Raw genomic sequence first — 16572 nt, 5'->3', positions numbered from 1 at the left:
TAATTGAGCAACATGTTCCCACTGGCGATAGCACTAGACTTTTCGGTTGGTTTTGGTTGTATTTACATAAACTGTTGTTTGCTTCCTGCATTCAGAGGGGTTTCCATATGCATTTGAATTGTGCTGCTGTTCATTTCAACCGAACCAAGACCTAGGTTTTTAGGTGGACCGGAGTTTGCTTTTTTGGCCTGCTTCAGAGTTTGATTACACATTCACACCTCCCTTAACAGACTGGACTAACTGGAGTTTGATTAAAGCGGACTAAACAGGGCTGGAGTGAATTCACCTTTAGAAACTTTAGCACGGCATCCTAATAAAGGGCTGTGCTTAAAATATCACAATACACCAAACTAGACATGACAGCATCTAATCTTCTACCGTCTATAAATCTTATGTAATTTAAAAGCTTACTCGAAGAAGCTGAAGGGAAACGTAGAATGATGTCCTGTACTGCTGTTCTTCTGCGTGAAACATTTGCAAGCTAAATCTTATCAGCTCAGGATTTAATATTAGTCTTTTGTTATGCATACCTGCCACAGCAGATAGTTCTCCACCTTAGGTCAGCTTAAAGGCATTTTATGCTAACCCACCATTTACCTCCTCCTTTAGTACTGAAATCTGACACCTGAGCCAGCAGGCAGGGTCACAAGGTCACTTCCTGTATCCCACCAACTCCCTCCGCGCACACACAAACACACACACACACACACACACACACTATCTTTGCGCCCTCCCATTTGGAAGGGAGAGAAGCCGCCGAGCTTGCGCGGAGCAGCTGTTTCCCAGCTTAGTGCGGGGCTGCTGATTTACGAGAGGAAGTGCCTCGTGGTTCATCTTTGACTCGAGCTGTCTGTTAGGGCCAAGACTAATAGGTGCTCTGCTGGGAGTGTACAGCCACCACAGAGACACACACAAACACATGAGCAGGAGTGGAGAGGTGAGGCTTCGGGGGAAGGATGGTGGTGCGGGGAATACTGTAGAAGATTTCAGCGGAACAAATTCGAAGCAGTCCTTCGCTTTTGTTGGTAGAGAAACTGCATTATTATTATTTTGTAAAATAAAAACTTGTATATTTCAGACTAAACTTAATGTTGCAGCAGTTAACAAAACCTTACGAGTTACAAAAATATGTTTAATATTTCCAGTTTAGTAGGATTTGTTTAGCATATAATAAATACAAAGCAACCCCCTGCCTTCTTTTAAAGAGTCTAGCATCAGTTGTCCTATCTGTGTTTTTAATCTAGAATACCCAGAGAACATACAGTACATGTAGCCTGTATGTTTCTCTTTAGCATTACAGCTGCAGGTGATGCTAGCATTTAACCACTTTGATCAGAGTTCTCGCTTTAGCAATATTTTGTCTAAATTTCAGGATAATTGTGGTATTGAGCTTACACCACAAGTGCTATGAGTTGTGAATCTTTAGTCTCTGACTTCTTTGATAAGTCAGAGATTGTGCCGCGGTTTTGGTTGAAACTTTAGACTTTTCCTCTCACTTAAAGCTGTAGGAATTAAATTATAGTGAGAACAGCTTACTCAGGTTTACACGAGGCCGCTGCCTGAAAACTGCTGGTGTTTTTGGATGTGGATTGGGAAAAAGGTCCATGTTTCAATGGCACCGCCAAGACGCTTCGAGTCAACTGCAGTTGTCATGCCAGGCCATTAGATGGCGCTGTGGTTTCAGCATGTCATTGAATGCATCTGCGCTTTTGACCCTTAGTTCCATCTCACTAGCTGGCACCTCATTGTGAAAAGAACCCGTATCCGTGTCCCACGAACAAAGTCCTCATGTAACACACACTGTGTTAAACTGAACACGTTATGTAGCCCAACACAGCACGATGCTATCCGCCATTGTTTTGTTATCTTCCCTACACATGCGCAAAAGAAACCCTGAAGCTGTGTGTTCTGCGCATGTGCGTTTTCATACAAGCAGACTACTTCACACCTCTGCGGGGGTGTTACAGAAAAGTGTCAAAAAGTGCTGGTGTGAGAGGCTCTGGTCACTGGTGGTGTGTAAACGAGCGGCTGGATCACAACAAAAGTCCATCCATCCATCCATTTTCTAGCACTCTTGCCCCTTAGTGGGGTTGGGAGGTGCTGGTGTCCATCTCCAGCTAACGTTCCGGGCGAGAGGCGGGGTCACCCTGGACAGGTCGCCAGTCTGTCGCAAGGCAACACAGAAACAGATAGAACACACAACCATACACACACCCCCTCACACCTAGGGAGAATTTAGAGAGACCAATTAAACTAACAGTCATGTTTTTGGACTGTGGGAGGAAGCCGGACAAAATTGTTAAGGTTTAACTGAAGAGCGGCTCCGTGCAACAGGACCTTAGTTCTTCCTGTCTTGCACGAGCAATGACGGACTTCCCTAAATTATTCCTCATTCATCAAACCTAAACTTAACTCAGTCCACCCCCGTTCTGCACATCTCCTGTCTCTGTGTCTATTTTGGCTCATTCACAACAGGGAGAGTGAAAACTATTGAAGCAATTCTAGGTCGTGCAAGATTGGCCTGCTGAAGGATGACTCCTCCTGGGCTTTTAGTCGGGGCATGTTTTGTATCAGAAAATAACCTGAAATGCCCTCCGTCCAGCCTTGGACTGGAATACACAGCAAAAGGATGTCCAGTAATATAAACTCTCCCCTCTTTCTCTGTCCTCTTCTGGCGTTTGGGCTCAGCTGCAGAAAGTCTGGTCTGTGTTTTGAATTAGTTGCAGCCATGGAGGCCAGAGTCAGACTGGTTTTGTACCATATCCACTCCTCCTTCCCCCCAGTAATGGCTTCTGCAGGGTGGGGCGGGACCAGGAGCAGAGGCAGTATGTTATGTTATTTTTGGCTAGCTGCTTTCAGGGCTTTGTAAGAAAGCTGGGGGAAATTCTCGGCATGGCAGTATCCATGTGGGGAGCAGGATATAATGGGGATGGCTTCAGCAGACAGAGCAGACCGACACACACACCAGATCTGGGTCATATAGCTCAAATAACATCCCAGATTTGATCTGAAGTGGTATGTAATGGAGGGGTTCAAAATGCTTGCAGATAACATGTCCCAGGACTGTATGTAACCTACAGGTGATGCACACTGAAAACCATTCTAATTTGCCCAATATTTATGATTACAAGTGTTTGCATGTTGAACAGGTGCTTGCAGTTTCAACATTCATAAAGAGTCACTGGCATGCAAACAGTGATCACAGGCCAAAATAGGAAGACTTGTCAGCGATATCCAATATTGGATATCCGATCAATATCCTCTATCTATCAGCTGGACCAAAGGTTATTACAACTGGTGGCTAACTCGATAGCAGAGGCTCCTCAGACTGTCTCAATATTACCCGGATGTGTTGGACAGCAGTCGCATTAGACTAGTGTTCTTTTCTGTGCTTAGTATCGCTCAGAACATGCTGCCATGCAAAAGTGGCTACTAAACCTTCAGCTAGCAGCTTAGCACATCAAAGCACAAATGACTGAATGAAGATCTATGTGATTATTGTATTTTTGAGTGTTTTTAGATGATTGAATTAGTGAATGGTAGCAGTCAACTCAGCAACAGAACAACTCCTTCTCGAATAACAAGCTATGTTGAGCTACATTCGTTTGGTTAGCAGTGCAATTGAACAAAACCTTTTATCTTGAGATTGGACATTAGGTTTCGATTTTAAATAAAGAAAAAACATACTTTGTGTAAGCCACAGTCCTTGTTGACGAAAGTTGGCATGCGAAGAGCTACATCAGGTTAGGATAAGTACATAATATAAATATCTAAATAGAGTAATAAAAAATGTAATATACAATATTGTAGCTATAGTTTTGCTATAGTGTTGCTATAGTTTTAATATCATTGTTGGCCATACATATAATACAATCAAACTGTATGGAATTTTCTTCCCTGTTCACTGAAGTATAAAATAATAATAATATCAGACTGATATACTGCCCGAAACGCTAATGCTAATTAGCATTCCTGCCAGGAAGGCTAGTTAGCATTCTGATGACAGCGGATATGCAGTTTTTCTGTCACGGTAAGTTGTTTCTACTCCATCAACACAGTCAGCAGCGAATACATGAGGTTGATTGACAGCTCTAACCCTCCTCCTGGCTCTGATTGGTTGTTTTTGACTGGGAGAGGTGCTGTTCTTCAAACGGCAATGGTAGCACTGGGAGAAGGTGGCGGAGCTCAGTCATTGCACAGATTCTGTGTCTCATATTGTACTGTCATGACATGGTGATGGTTTTAACAAATATGGAAAAAAACGAAAAAATGTAAATAAAAATTACATACTGCGGCTTTGAAGAAGAATTTTATACTGTCTTTACATATTTAATAATCATAGTAATGTAAACATGTAGCTCTTTGTAAGACACTATTCCTCTAACACGCTCTCTCTTAATCACCAGTGACTTATTTAGCCTATGTCATAGTCCAGTTACACTCTTTCACCCCTTTCACCGGACTGAACCACAGCTTGAATAGCGCCTACCCTTGCACTCAAATAACCATGATGACATGATGAGACAGGAGCAGCACCAACCTGACTGTCAGACGGTGCCCTCAGAGGATGACCCCTGGTTTGCTCCGTCTGAAAATGTGTCTGTCTGAGAACTACATGGCAACAGCCCGACTGCCTTGTGTCTGGCCACGGCTTGGGTTGGATTTGAGCCCTGACAGCCTTTAGCGGAAAAGGAACGGGACACTGTTTGTGCACACACACATCTAGGCATATGCAGAGCAGCGCATATGCCTCTCTTGCATGTGCCGGCAAGAGAGGAGAAGGGGCGGAATGTGGGGAAAAGTGCGATGGGGGAGAGAGGAGGACAGGTTGTTGTGAGGCTAGAAGAGTTAAGATCAGAGGGGGTTCCTGGGGTGTGTGTTGGAGAGGCCAAAAAAGGCGACTCTGGTTACCGTGTGCAAATGTCTTGAGTTAAAATATTGAATTGCACCACATACTTTATGTGGAGCATTTTTGAAGTTATTTGTGCTTCTTCTTCACTAAACGTTTAAGCAATCTTTTTGCTGTGACAGATTGCAAGGGATTTTCTGATCATTGTTGTTGAGTTTTAAAAAGGTTTTGTGGTCTCTAAGATGGTCTCAGTTATGTTGCTGCCTCTTCATATCTTGAACGTTGACTCGACGTGCAGTAATCCAAGCTTTGATGAAGTGGCTCTGACAAAAAAAAACACCATTTCACGTGTTTTCCTGTTTTTTTCCCAATCAGCGCTGCTACAAGGCTTCCTGTTTTTGTTTGTCCAATCACGGTGCACTCGTCTGCCGCGTCCAATGAGAAAGCAGCGATTGAGCACGCATCCTGTGTTTGTTTGTACACTCAGAACGCCACAGACAGCTCATCCAACTCCTCTCAGAAATTGGACAGCTCCCTGACGCCGTTCGAGTCCTCGCCCCTTCCTCAGAGACACAAGTGCACGCCAGGACATCGACATGACCTGCATGACTCCTACCGCCTCACAGACCACTACTACTTGGACCAGGTAAACGGGTTTCCTTTATTCACAGTTGAATAGATATGTGCATCTTCTCAAGTATTAGCTATTCATTGATTAGTGCAACTGCTTTTCTATCACTATTTTGACCAGGTGATGCATGTCCTGATAGTCCAGTAGACTCGGTTCGATTACGGGCCAAAGTCCCGACATTTGATACAATTTCAGCTGATGTGGTTTGCTTTCACTCTGCATTGTCAAACGATCTAAACTCTTTGAAGAACCTGTTGATCACCTCGCCTGTGGTGGCACTGCACCAAGAACCACTGAAGGAAATGTCATGAAAACCTCTGAAAAAGACACTGAGCACATCTTCCTACTTCCTTTTTCTTCTGGAATGGCGTCAGATTTTTGTAGTTGTAGGATTTCTCTTTTGTCTTTGATAAAAGACCATGAGTCATTTCTTGTGGTTGTAAATACCCAGAATGCCATGCACTGTTGCTCAGTTCCTGCTTTTCGAGGGGTCTCTCACTCTCCTTGGCAGTCACATATGCATTGGAATTACATCAGATTTCACTTCAACCAAACCGAGACCTAGGTTTTTAGGTGGACAAGGGATTGCTTTTGAGGGATTGCTCTAATCGCGTTAGAGTACGATTGTGAATTCACGCCTCCACAAATGAACCGGACTTTCTAGAAAAACAAACTAGTTTGATTAAAGTAGACTAGACAGGGTTGATGTGAATGCACTGGTTTGTTATTGCACAGCAACCACAAAAAGTGCAATCAGTTTTCTTACTGCATTTGACTTTCCCACAAGTACAACTTGTGCAAAGGTGAGTTGTTGTGGTAGTGTATTATGGGAGATGTAGTGTGATCGACAGTAATTTGGTAGGCCTCAGTGAGATTTTTCTTGGTTTACAGACAAGTTTATTTTAATGCTCTTAAACAGGTGTACCTGTATTGTATATTTGTCTAATGACATTTGTCCAAGTAAAGGTTCTTTCTGTCTCTCCCCTTCAGCCATTGTCTCGGATTCCTCGACACGTCACCTTCGAGGATGAGGAAATTGTCCGAATCAACCCCCGGGAGCGCAGCTGGGAGCGAAGCACAGAACGCTACCTTGGACGCCAGGCAGATCGCTCCTGGAACACGGGCTATGAGGACTACCGACACGCCATTGTGCGTGATAGATACATCCACCCGGATGAGACAGAGTCCTATGTACACTTCGACAAAACAGAGGCGCAGAAGCACGACTATACCTACCCGCTGGCACCTTCCTTGTCGCCCTCAGACTCTGACCCCGCCCTAGGATCCTTGACCTCTAAGGGTCACAGCGGCTCCTACCACCAGCCCTTCTCTTCTGTCGTTTCCAGCCAGCCTCGGTCATTTTTCACGAGCTCTTCCCCGTCCTCCAATGGAAGGAAGGGGCGGAAGGACAACGGGTTGGAGCGTGCTCAGTGCGAGCACTGCGGTGAGGCCTTCTACCTCTCCGAAAATCGGAGAGGACGGTGCCAGGACGCCCCAGATCCCCTGCGAGTGTGCATTCGACGTGTCAGCTGCATGTGGCTGGCAGACACCATGCTCTACCACTGCATGTCTGACCCAGAGGGGGAGTACTCGGACCCCTGCTCCTGCGACGGAGGCGAGGGTAGCGGCGGGGGCCGACTTGGCACCCGTTGGTTGGCTTTGCTAGGCTTGTCCGCAGTGGCGCCGTGCCTCTGCCTCTACCCGCCCCTCCACGCCTGCCACCGGGTGGGGCTCGCATGCGGCTGCTGCGGAGGCCGACACAAGGCCCAGAGCTGAGATGTCGTACTTGGAATCTTCTCAGAGGAAACATTGGAAAAAATAAAAACCTTAACCCAACGCAAACGCAGCGAAAAGGAGGGATGGGGAAGAAGCTCAAAGAGGAGGAAGAAGTGGTCGCGGCTGTTCGCTCTCTTGCCTTGGTTTTTCTGGGTTTCTCTACAAATTCCAGACACTGAAATAAGCCAAATAAGAAAAAAAAACAAAAAACAGTTGGTCCATTTTGTGAACAGCCTGGGAAGATAAGCTCCCCCTTATGGCAGACAGTTCTTTCAGCTCTCCATGTGGCCATTTCATGCTTTGTTTCTAAAGAGAGAGCAGTCTTTTTCAGGGGGCCTTTTTTATAGCCAACCTATACGTCATGTATCACATATGCAGGTACTTTATATTGTTATATTTGTACATTGACTTGGCCTCAAAGAACTTGAATTCTTTGTTGTATTTTCTTTTCTTTCCTTTAATGTCTCTGTGGCCATATTGTTTATTTTCTATTCAAACATCAGGCCTGCTCAGTTCAACAGAAATCAGACACTACACCTCTTTGGGAATGTGTGTGTGCGCGTACATGTGTGTTTATACGAGTGTAAGTTGAGGCCTTTTGTTGTCTGTACTGCAGCTTGTAGTAAAGCTAATGTATATACTCTTCATAGTTCTCTGCGGACATCTTTCCTCGCTCAAACAAATGCGGTACAAATCTTTAAAGGCACAGTTTGGATTTTTGAAGCGAGGTTCTGTGAAGGTATTATCAGCAACAGGTCCCTTTCTTGTGAGCAGACAGACGTCTTATCGCAGCGAGTTTGTAGAAACATCAATAAATCCTCACATGGACTCCCCGTTACATCTGATTTGGGCAGCTTAGCTAAAAATGTTTGTGGAACTATGACACTACTGCTGCGGATATCGATAGTCTACACAAGAGGCCGCCGAGAGGCTTGTCGCTTTTCTCTGCCGAACAATGTCAACGTCACTAGGAGAAGTTGTACTGTCGGAATGATTTCTAAATAACTCGCAAGACCTGGAAAAGCTCAGGAATGCAAAAAAGACAAGCCTGTCACAAAAGTCAACAGTTCACTCCCCTTTTGGTGGACTCGAGATTAGACTGACATGACGCAGCTGTGGTGTTATGGAACCTTGGAAATAAGACTTTTTGCATATGCACAGATGAACATGCATGTTCATGACGGTAGACTAAGCTAAAAATGGTCTTGACTGAATCTTTAGGACAGCTTTTAGGTTCCTAAATGTGAAATAATTTAGATGCATTTCACTACATGTCAAATAATGACCTTTAAAGTAGAAACTTTTTCTTCTAGTTTATTATTTGGTAAGGTTTTTATATGAATGCCTTCGTTCATAATCAAACACTCTGGAGACTTTAGATTACACTTCTGCTTCCAACCAGCAGTGTGAATTAGTCTTGCCATTAGTTATTGATTTTTTTTCTCCCTGTTAGCATAAACATTGAGGTTTGATATCATGGTAGAGTTACACATTTTAAAATGGCTAGCTAATGTGAATTGGCATGTCTTCCAAAATTCACTGTCAAAAATGAAATCAGAACCAATGAGAGACCCTGGAAGGTTGGAATCAGTCAGGCCTGATGCACTAAAAAAAAGAAAGAAAAATAGTTTCCGTTGCAAAGCTGCTTTTGGTCTAACAGACTTGTTTTTAGCTAGTAGCCTCCACCAACTTAAATTTGTATCGTAGCACAAATATTTGACTGAGAAAATGGCAACAACTCAACGATGATGTCTTGTGAAAGTAAGCGTTTAGTATCTTGCTAATTTAGCATTGATCTCCATGAATACGGAACAGTCGCAGTTAGATATTTTAAAATCAGCTTAAGCTGAGCTAGCTAGCCGTCAAAGGTCTACTGCTCTGACGATATCAACACTTTCTACGAACTCGCTGCAATGTGACATCTTTCGAATACAGGTAAGGGAATTATTAGCGATAATACCTTAACAGAATCTCTCTTCAGTGAATGTAATCTATCCTTTTAATACTCTTAAGATATTCCAAAGATTTATGTTTTCTTTTTTTAAAATCCTATTTATTTACTCATCACCTACCCTTAGAAGAGTGATTCAACGTTGCCTCAAGTAATGCTACGATAATCTAGCATCCCTTCATCTTTCTCATGACCTTAAAACAGTGCCTAGAAATTCCCGTAACCAGGTCGCCCACTGAGTCTTACAATTCCAGCCACCTCGATTTGTTCAGCAAACCAAGAGCCTCCATCCAGAAATCAGGATTTTTAAATTTTTTTGGTCAAACACTGAAATAATAATGACATACCGTTTAACTATTTGTGCCCATATGCCTTAAAATGTGGAGTCTCAGTCTGAACTGCACTTGTCTCTGTAAAGATGTCTGCAACAATCAAACTATTCAACTGGACGTGATTTAAGCTGTTTTTGTAACAAGAAATTTCAAGGAAATTTGGAGAGGAAAAAAAAAGTTCTCACTACATATGTAAGCTATGGACTCTAGTTTGTCTGCGATACACAATCACCGCACCCTTGATTTTTTTTTTTTTTTAACCATCAAATCCCAAACTTTCTCACTGGTCACATATGGAACAGCACAGGCCTGACGAATTGTACTCTTGTCTTACAAAAAAGGTCCATAATAAGCTCCCTGCAAGGAAAAAAAAAAAAAAAAAGACTCATCACTATCACTAAAATTAACCCCAAAATAAATGGCTTTTACTTTAAAGAGAAAACCAAAAATGAGTCATACTTCTGCTTAAATTTAATACCGTGTTGATAATTGGTACTTTCATTTTGATACATAGCCACAATATAAAATAAACTACATTTAGCAGTAGTTTCAAAGCAGACATGCCTAATGCAGATAATATTAAACCCCTTCTGCTCTTTGAGTTACACAAGCAGAACAAGTTCATATTACATGGTTAGCTTGGAAGCTAGCCTGCAGTCTGCTACTTTACAGACATGCAACTCAGAGCATGCTTTTAGAGCAACGTGAGTTGAAATACACAAACCATGGACTGATGATCCATATAGGGATGAATGCCTGTGTTCTTTGTGACCGTAAATATTTCCTGATAGTTACATTTTCTTCAGGCAAAATGTGTAGTGGCCTTCTTGCAGATAGCTGGCTAACGTTGCTCTGCCAGAATGACACGTTTCTAGTCACTCTGGCACTTTCTCCGGCATCTCAGTAAACAAAGTTTACACTTTATTGAAAGTATGGCAGAAAATCTGTGCCGTTTTGAAAGGGTATCTTTTTAAAACCGTGGTATACGTTCATGACCAGCCCGTGCCTCGTGACCCAAAGGATCAGCTGAATACACGGACAGGTCAGTTAGCACATAATATAATTGGATCTCTTTTCTATATTATTTTATTCTAATATTTTAAGGCTCTTTAAAGCCCACCTATTCCGCCAAAATCTAAACAGAAATAAAGAAGTGAATGTTTTATATGATCATGCCGTTTGTTGCAAAGGTAAGATGACGTCCAGGAGGTTCGGAATAAAACGCATACCCCCCTTGATTTATTTCATTTATTCTCTGTTAATTATAAAGCCACTTGGTTTATCGCCAAAAGCCAGTCTGTCCGTCTGAGGCATTAAAAGTTGTTGTGAACATGAGAAACAAACTTGCTGAAACCACATGTGACCAGCGTGTGCTATTAATCTCTGCCCTAAATCGTCCCCTCAGCCCTCAACCCTCAACCTGCCCTCATGCCAGATTTGGCTCAGCAACAGAAGTGTGGGTTCGTCTGTGACTGATTGGGAAAGAAATGGTTAAAGTTTATGTAAAGGGGGTGCAGGTGGGGTTTGCGAGCGCTTTGAATTTTACAGCAAATGCAAAAAGAAAAAAGAAAAAAAAGTGGGAACGTTGTCCCACCTGCTGTTTTACTGTCTCTTTAGCCCTTGGCCTCTGTGATGGCAGCGTCTGGAACGTGACGGTGAACACAATAAGCCGTTTAAAGATGAAACGAGGCAGGACGTCAGTAGGAATCCCTCGGAGAGCACAAAGTGTAAAAAATACGTCTGCGATTCTAAAAACAAGCGTCCAGCCCTCATTGTTTTGCCAAGGAAATGTCCTTTTACTGTAACTGAAAAGTGTTTAAGGATGTCCTCTTTCCCCCATGGTTGTGTCTGTTCGACACATCCTGTCCCCTGTACCCACTTGTGTGTCCCTGTATGAAGGCGCGTGTGTGTGTGTGTGTATTTATGTGGCATCCTCTCCAGCCTCTCCATCCTGTTCCTTGATCCGAAGATACTGGGATCAGCTTGCAGTCTGGCTTTGTTCTACTAATTTTGGATCCATTAACGACGATGCATCAGGGACTGGGCCAATCCGTTCAGAAAGTGTCTGTGTGTTGTTTTCTTCTGTTTTGTTTTTTTACACTGATCTCACATGTCAGAGCCATTAACAAAGTGCCTGAACACATCCACCTTATCTTGTGTATTTAAATCAAAAACGACAAAAAGAATTGGTAAAAAAACAAAAAAACAAACAAAAAAAAAAACACTGTACTAATTTGGATCTTTTTTCTTTCTGTTTTTTTTTACACTTAGCATTTTTACCTCTGTAAAAACAACAAAACAAAGTAAGAGCAAAAATTATATTATATATATCTCGTGTATGTTGTACATTTTTATTTCTATATTTGTTTTTTTAAGTAACTGTTTATAACATGTACGATGGATGTAGCTCTTGCTTTTGAGAAGGACAAGGAAGTACTTTCTAGATACTAAAGAGTGGCCAGGGTCTGTGAGAAAAGCGAATCGAAATGTGTGTCTTACCTTCTGCCTTTAATAAAACGAGAGAGAACACAGAGGAAACCCCCACATCTCCCCATGAAACTTTTCTGGTTTATTCCACGTATCTCACATTTAAAGTGTCCAACCTGCAGAATTTTCCAGTTAGCTTTAGAAATGGTTCCTGTCTTCAAATCCCAGAATTTGGACATGATTGGTGTTTCTCAAACTTGCTTTTCAGTGTTACCTGCTGCAAATGTACCCCAACGAGCTTAGTGGCATAACAAACAAAGAGTCTGAAAATGATCTGGTACTGAACTGAAAAAGTGTTGCAGTTCAAAGGGGTGGAGGGATATATGGTTGAGATTTCCAAAAGAAACGCCGGAACCATAGAGTAAGATCAATTCAAAATATTTCAATGTCTTGAAAGAAAATCCCAAGGAAATGTGAGCTGACCCAAGACTTTTGCACAGTGCTACATGGGCACTTTAGTAAAATAGAATATGATTACTTGTTCCATTTAACAAGTCAAACTTGTATCTAGTTGAAACCAGATAAAAGTCAGACATTGCCTTTAAGCAAGTTGGTAAGGCCTGGTTGATGATGTTACAGCTTTGTAACCTTCTAGTAGGTCCACTGACAATATTTGCGTTAAATGGAGGCGTACCATATACTCACTGCTTCCTTGTGTAACGTGGTCAAATCAAATAAGGCAAGACATCTGGAAGGAAATGAACCTCCACTGCTCTGGGTGCATTATGCCTGGAGGAGCGTGTTGTGAGACGACATGGGAACGTCCTCCAAAGCCACCAGTCGGTTCCAAATCCCAAAGGTGACTGTTTTTGTGTGAACCAATCTCCTCAAAAGCAAAAATATCTTACAAAATTGTTCGCTGAACCTGGAGTTATCAACAATGAAACCGTTTCTACGCCGACTTGGGCTGAAAGGCCATGCAGTCAGGAGGAAGCAATTACTCCTAAAGTACCAGGAAAAGCCAGGTAGGAATTTGGCCAATTCATTTAGAGACCCTAATTTCTAGAGACATGTCCGGTAGTTCTGATGATTGTAAATTGAAAGTTTTCGGCCATAATGACAATTGTTCCGTTTGGAGGTAAAAGGGGGTGTTTGCAAGCCTGAGATTGCTGAAGCATCATATTGTGGGGGTGATTTGCTTCGGCGGGGACTGGTGCACTTCACAAAACAGAAATGGAAATATTGAAGCAACATCTTTAGGCATCAGATAGGAAGTTAAAGTATAAATGGGTCTTCCAAATATCCAAAGATCCTGAGCAGACCACCAAATTAGTTCCAACGTGGCTTTTGGACAAAGACGAAGACGTAGAGTGGCCATCCCTAAGCCTTGACCTCAGTCTCGCAGTAAACTTGTTGACAGAGCTGAAAGGTCGTGTGGGAGCAAAGCAGCCTCCAAACCTGACACGCTCAGTTGCAAGAGCTCTACAGCAGAAAAATTAAAGGAAGCCATTGTGAGAAGCTTGAGGAAGGAGCCCAACCCCCTTTACCTCAGTCATAATCCTAAACAACATCAAACAGGAAAAGTTTCATCTGATTTAATGTCAGTGAGAAAAAGGTCATGTCTTTTTATAAGCTGTATGTAAATGTGTGGTTTCAACTCGAGATTCACCGGACAGTGCTATACAGTAAGATAAGCATATCAACATCAACTTTTTTTTCTCAGCTAGAAAATTTCTAATTGGGCTGTTGACATAATATTCACCCAAGATGTTGGCAATGACCCAACTAGTCCACGTGTGCAAAGGAATCAAAGCAAATTAGTCCACAAATGAAGTAATGGGGGGAAAAAACTCTACACATACTCTGCAAGAACAAAAGAATTTATTTTCTCTCCTGGGGCTGCAAGAACATCTGGGCAAAACTTCTTTGTTGCCTGGTATCCAACCACTATTAATGCTGCAAAGGCAGGAACCAGTGACAATTTCCTCAGATTTCTACCACTGGGTTCTTGTGAAGTATGAAGTTCCCTGGCCAGACAGAACTTTGTTACTGTTCTGGCCAACACTAAAGCTGAAATATCTCTGTTCTGGTGAAGCAAGTGTAGGTTTTATATACCGAACAGATGAAGAAAATGATGCGCAAAAAGGTGTAGGAAGCCAAGAAAGCAGCTGAAGTCTGTAAGCGTTTAGAAATTGTAAACACTGCTGCTACCTTGCCAGGTCACTCTTGAAAATGAGATTGAATGATTGGAAAGGTGCTCTTGCACCCGGCATGTATATAATCCCTCCACGAAGGCTCTTTTTATGAGAATGCCGCTCCAACGTGTGCGTCAAACTTTAAACGTCGTACCACTGTCTTGGCGCGACGTGACCTTTCAAAGACGCAAATATAACTCAACCTTTACAGTGGCATTTCTAAACTTTTGAATGGTCCAGCGAGTGGTGTTGGAGTCATATTTCAGAAGTGAAAAGAGCCACCATTTCATCATAAACCAGGTCTCCCTCATCACATTCTGAAAAAAAAGAGTCTAAAGATTAATCTAAACAGTTGTCCCAAGAACTGTGGAACACTCTGCGAGCTGCAGCAAAGCCTGGAAATACGCTAAACGATAAGCAAGTCACTCAACAGCAGCAGTTTCTATTCACACTGCTGAAGAAATAGCATGTTAAAGTTTGCTGTAGAAGATTTGGACAAGCCTGTGAAGTGCTGGTAGAGTATAGTCTGGATCTTATGCTGCCAAAGCTGATTTTTTGGGGGGGCACTAGTGGGCTTTATTTGATAGTAATCCAACAGAAAAGGGACAGAGAGACGGGAACGGACGGGCAAAGGAACCCATCATGAGTCGAAAGTTATTAACAAATAATTTTCATAATCTCCTACTTAGAAAAACGTTAAAGGGTTTCAAAGACAGCAGATAAATGTTAGTCTGCAGCTGTTGCAGCAGGTTTCCTTTCCTCACCAGCAGCAGGACGAGGACATCGAGTCTCAACATTCAGGCAGTTGATTTCAGAACCCAGCATGGGACTAAAATCGACGTTGTCCCTTTGAGATGTGAATGCCAGTGCACGTGGTAAACGCAGATCTAACAGTACTGATCAGAGATTCACATTAAAAGTAGTCAAAGTTTGGCCGGATTCGAAAAAAAAAAACCCCAACTAACTAAAACAACGTTAAAGAAAAACTTGGTGCAAACGTAGGTCTCAAGATGTACTTCTCACAGCTGCCTCCCTCCTCAGCAGGAACATGTGATAGCCATCGAAGCCGTCGAGCTGTTTCACTCAGGATGTCTCTGGAAAAGCATGTGGGCGATAATGATGGAGCCCAGGAGAGAGAGGGAGAAAGAAGGAAGGGGGAGGGAGAGCAAAGAGAAGAGAAAGAGAGGGTCCCTTAGGGCTTTTGGGGGCCTGCTAAGCAGCTCAACGGCTGCAAACAGCATCACAGTCCACATGTGCAAACATTTAAGATATCTGCCTGTGTAATGGGGTCAACATGGCCCCTCTCCGGGTGCACCGAGCACCGGCGCTCACTTCCCACCACAGTTTACAGAAACGAGGCGACCGTGGAGTCGACTCCAAAGATAGGAAAGGATTTGGATTTGTTTTTCCCCCCCTTTTTCTTTCTTTTCTTATGCCTTGAGTATTTGGGTTTAGCACAGCTTGAAGAGAGCTGCAACATTCTGGCCTATTGTTACTCCATCAAGTCTGGCTCATTGGAGTTCGAGCAAATGCAACTCTAAAACCGAAGAGTAAATGTACTCGACTCCAATTTGTCCTTGAAAACATGAACAAAAAGCGGATGTTTGGCTGGTGAAGACATACTTTGGCATCGACAGTTTTTACGAGTCTTGAAACAAAGCCTTTTCAGTAACGTCGGCATTTAGCACAGGTCAAATCCAGACTTGCAGACATGTAAGTATTCCAGTGCATAAAAGGGAAATACACTTTTTATTCTGTTGATATTTGAGAGTACTTCCTTGTCATGGAAAAAAAGTGGGGTTTTTTCCCCATTTTTTTCCTCGGTAAGCTTCATATTGCAATCAAGTCCTTTTATGATACATGTAAAACTTTTTACTTCAAAGACACTAATATTCCACGTAGTTTTTTTTTTTTTCTCCTGTTTAAAATCCTTCCAATTAGGTTCCAGAGAAAGTTTTTTTTCCCCTTGGAGTCTAGCTCACCTGCAGTGCACCTGCTGCTGTCCACTGCAAGTCAGCTGCCTGAAAGACAGATGCAACATTTCCCTTCACACAAACAAGATGATTGGAGGGCTTTCAGATTAATAGCAAAGTCGTTGCGTGGAAACTAAAGGAACGTCACCAATCTCTCATGTTGAGGCAACGCTATTTAAAAACTACAGCTAGCAAGCTGCTGGTGACATGGAGTACCTGTCCAGACACCCCGTCAGTTACATGTAATGAGCTAAACAACTCTACATTACAACCAGGTGACTGCAAACTCAATACAAGCACTGAACAAATGCTTTAAACGGATAAATATGTGGATGTGCCACAACTTTCTCCAGCTGAACAGAAACAAAACTGAAGTTATCTTCGGATCTAAAGAGGAGCAATCTAGGATCAACACAAGCTTCATTACAGCTGGAAACT

The 16572-nt window shown here is 42.7% G+C and overlaps 1 protein-coding gene across 1 annotated transcript in view; it reads left to right on the top strand.

The window, feature by feature from the left end:
- The window catches only part of LOC114137870 (sprouty-related, EVH1 domain-containing protein 2-like), a 37297-nt gene extending 25208 nt beyond the window's left edge, over positions 1 to 12089 (top strand). The window contains exons 5-6 of the mRNA XM_028006703.1: positions 5337 to 5495; positions 6471 to 12089. Of these exons, the coding sequence (XP_027862504.1) occupies positions 5337 to 5495; positions 6471 to 7256 (945 nt within the window). The 3' untranslated portion in view covers positions 7257 to 12089. The remainder of the gene's footprint in view (positions 1 to 5336; positions 5496 to 6470) is intronic.
- The last annotated feature ends 4483 nt before the right edge of the window (positions 12090 to 16572 follow it).

The sequence above is a fragment of the Xiphophorus couchianus genome, chromosome 22, assembly GCF_001444195.1.
Source record: "Xiphophorus couchianus chromosome 22, X_couchianus-1.0, whole genome shotgun sequence".
NCBI lineage: Eukaryota > Metazoa > Chordata > Actinopteri > Cyprinodontiformes > Poeciliidae > Xiphophorus > Xiphophorus couchianus.
The sequence above is the reverse complement of the archived record's forward strand: the minus strand, read 5'-3'. Positions and strand labels throughout refer to the sequence as shown.